The 3,394-nt window shown below is 39.1% G+C and overlaps 1 protein-coding gene and 1 pseudogene across 1 annotated transcript in view; both read right to left on the minus strand.

Moving 5' to 3' along the window:
* Positions 1–1,412: 1,412 nt before the first annotated feature.
* Positions 1,413–2,452, minus strand: LOC115272419 (annotated as a pseudogene).
* Positions 2,453–2,609: 157 nt separating this feature from the next.
* Positions 2,610–3,394, minus strand: part of LOC115306934 (olfactory receptor 8J2-like) — a 1,124-nt gene continuing 339 nt past the window's right edge. Inside the window, exon 2 of the mRNA XM_029957507.1 lies at positions 2,610–3,366. Coding sequence (XP_029813367.1) covers positions 2,610–3,366 — 757 coding nt within the window. The remainder of the gene's footprint in view (positions 3,367–3,394) is intronic.

Below are 3,394 nucleotides of genomic sequence, written 5' to 3' on the forward strand. Positions count from 1 at the left end.
ATCTCTTATATGGAAACCTTATATACACCCACTTTGCAAAATTGTTATTTTTAATGGTTCAACGTGAAGATTGCTTTGAATTCTTATTGTATACCATTATGCCACTTAAAGATAACAATTACTTTTGGTTATACCTTGTTAAGCATGCACATTTTCACAAATCAAAACTTAACAGAAGTCTGCCCATCTCTTCAAGCAACAGTAAAGGCCACAGGCTAGTGAATGATAGTTATAGTATACATTGGGTAACACATCATTTATGGTTAGCATATCTAACTGTGAATTTTAAATAAAATACAGACATACTTCTTTTATTCTGCTTCACTTGATTACAAATGATGAAAGCAAAATTTTCATGATGGTGAGCAAAGACATATGTATATATATGTATATACATATATATACACACACATATATATATATGCTCAGTGTGTGTGTGTGTCTGTGAAGTGAGTGTGTATGTGGGTGTGTGTATCTTTTAAACAAACTAGAGGCTTAACACTTCAGAGGAAGAAGTAATTGCAAATGTGGTAGAATCAATGAGAAAACTAGGGTCAGAAGTGGAGCCTGAAGATGTGAATGAATGGCTGAAATCTCATGACAAATCTTTAATGAAAGAACAATTGCTTCTCACGCATGAACCAAAAGATTTCTTTGGATGGATCCAACTTCTGGTGAAGATGCTGTGAGGTTGTTAAACTGGTAATAGTGGATTTAGAATATGACATACATGTTAGCAGTAACAAGCTTATAGATGAATGACTCCAAGTTTGAAAGGAATTTCTATTGTGGGTGGACACTATCAAATAGCATCACGCATTACAGAGAAATTATTCATGAAAGGAAGAGTCAATCAATGCAACAAACTTCATTGTTGTCTTATTTTAAGAAATTACCACAGTTGAGGTACCTGGTACCTAGTTGGGTGGGCGTCCAACCTCAGCTGAGGTCATGCTCTCCCCATTCAGAGATCATGTCCCCCATCAGACTCTGTGCAGCAACTCAGGGCCTGGGGCCTGTTTTGGATTCTGTGTCACCCTCTCACTCTCTGCCTCTCCCCAGCTTGCATTCTGTCTCTCTTTCTCTTTCAAAAATAAATAAACATTAAAAATTTTCAATTTAAAAAAAGAAAATACCACAGGCACCCCAAACTGAAGCAAGCACAACCCTGGACAGTCACCAGCCATCAACATGGAAGCAAGACCCTCCACCAGCAAGATATTTTGACTCCGAAGGCTCAGATGACATGATTTTTAAGCAATACAGTGTGTTTTTTTAAATTAAAGAATACACCCTGTATGATTACCCCATAATGCTAAAAAAGTAACAAGCTGTAATACAGTGTCAACATAACATTTATACATATTGGGCAACTGGAAGTTCATTTAACTTGATTTAGTGTGAAATTTGCTTCATTGTGGTAGACTGGAACCAAACCTGCAATATCTCTGAGGTGTGTCTATAGCTGCACACAGTCTCCAAGTTCTGTGTAGGGCGTTTTTTACTTCTTTGTTCCTCAAGCTGTAGATCATTGTATGCAGCATGGGTACAAACAACGTGTAAAATGAGGAGGCCAAACTATCATTATCAAAGGAGTGAGTAGATTTGGGCTGCAGATATATAAAGAATAGAGTCTCATAGGACACGGCAATCATGGTCAGATAGGATCCACAGGTGGAGAAAGCTTTGTGCCTGCCTTTGGCAGAGTTCAACCTGAGGTCGGCACAAAGATTAGAATGTAGGACACAAGGACTGTCAGCAGAGATGACACCAAATAAGCAGAAAGATCAGAATTATCAATTTAATCTCATGGGCGCCTGAGCAGAGCAAAGCAATCAATGGTAGACTGTCACAGTAGAAATGCCTGATGACATTACAGTCACCAAATGATGAAAGGAAAATTTTCATGACAGACAGCAAAGACAAAGAGACACTATAGAAATAATGTATTGCCACCAGTGCCTGACATAATGCTTGCGACATAACAGCTGTGTAGAGCAGCGGGTTACAGATGGCCACATAGCAATTGTAGGCCATTGCCGAGAGAATAAAAATTTCAGTCATGATAGACATACTGAAAAAAATGAGTGGCACACCAATTAAAAAAGATTGTATGTTGATCTATGCAAAATATAATAACATTTTGGGTCCCACAGCTGTTGAATAATCAAGATCATTGAAAGCCAGGTGTCTGAGGAAGAAGTACATGGGTGTTTGTAGCCTAGAGTCTATCTTTGTGAAGATGATCAAACCCAGGTTATCCACTACTGAGCTCACATAAACAGTGAAGAGTAATCCAAATAATGGAGCCTGTAGTTCATGGAGGTTTTTGCTCCCTTGATTAAAAATGATAAAAACCCAGTAGTGAGCTTATGTTGCAATGTAAACTGTGTTTACATTTAAATCACTGTTTACTACTTAAATACACATACTTTTTCAGTAGCTCATACATCTTTTGTATTAGGGAGACTGGGTATTTGAAGTTGGAATAGAAAACGTTTAAGATTTTCCCCTTGAAAGGCATAGAATTTTAAACTACAATTCCTCTATACTTAGCAAAGATTAGCTTTGCAGGAGAAAATAAAAAGAAGACAATTGTAGTTTTAAGTTTACATGAATTTGAAGGACTGGCATGGTTTATTTGAGAATCTCTTCAATGCATCCTTCACATCCTTGTTCCTTAGGCTGTAAATGAGGGGATTCAGCATTGGTATCACCAGGGTGTAGAAGACAGAGGCCATTTTATCAGTATCCAATGAGTGGTTGGTCTTTGGTTGCAAATACATGAAGAGAAGGGTCCCGTAGAACACAGTGACAGCCATCATGTGAGAGGCACAGGTGGAAAAGGCTTTTCGTCGACCCTCTGAGGAACGTATCCTCAAAATGGCAAGGACAATGTTAAAATAGGATATTAGAACAATAGCCAAAGAGAAAAGCAAATTGATCCCTGCAGAAGTAAACACTACTGTTTCTGGCATGTAGGTATCAGTACAGGACAATGCCAACAAGGGGACAGGATCACAGTAGAAATGGTTGATTACATTTGAAGAGCAGTATGACACAGAGAACACACAGGAGGTGACAGTCAGTGCTGTGGTCAGACTGTAGAGGTATGTGAGGGATACCAGCAGAAGGCAGATCTGTGGAGACACCACCACCATGTAGAGCAGGGGGTTGCAAATAGCCATGTAGCGATCATAGGCCATTGCAGCCAGCATGAAAGTCTCAGCCACAATGAAGACTAGGAACCCACCCAGTTGGGCTGCACATTCATAGTAGGATATGGTCTTCTTTGAAACCAAGAAGTTAGCCAGCATTTTAGGGGCAATGACAGTAGAATCTCCAAGATTGATGATAGCCAAGTGCCTGAGGAAGAAGTACATGGGGGTTTGAA

The sequence above is a fragment of the Suricata suricatta genome, chromosome 11 (genome assembly GCF_006229205.1).
Source record: "Suricata suricatta isolate VVHF042 chromosome 11, meerkat_22Aug2017_6uvM2_HiC, whole genome shotgun sequence".
Lineage (NCBI taxonomy): Eukaryota > Metazoa > Chordata > Mammalia > Carnivora > Herpestidae > Suricata > Suricata suricatta.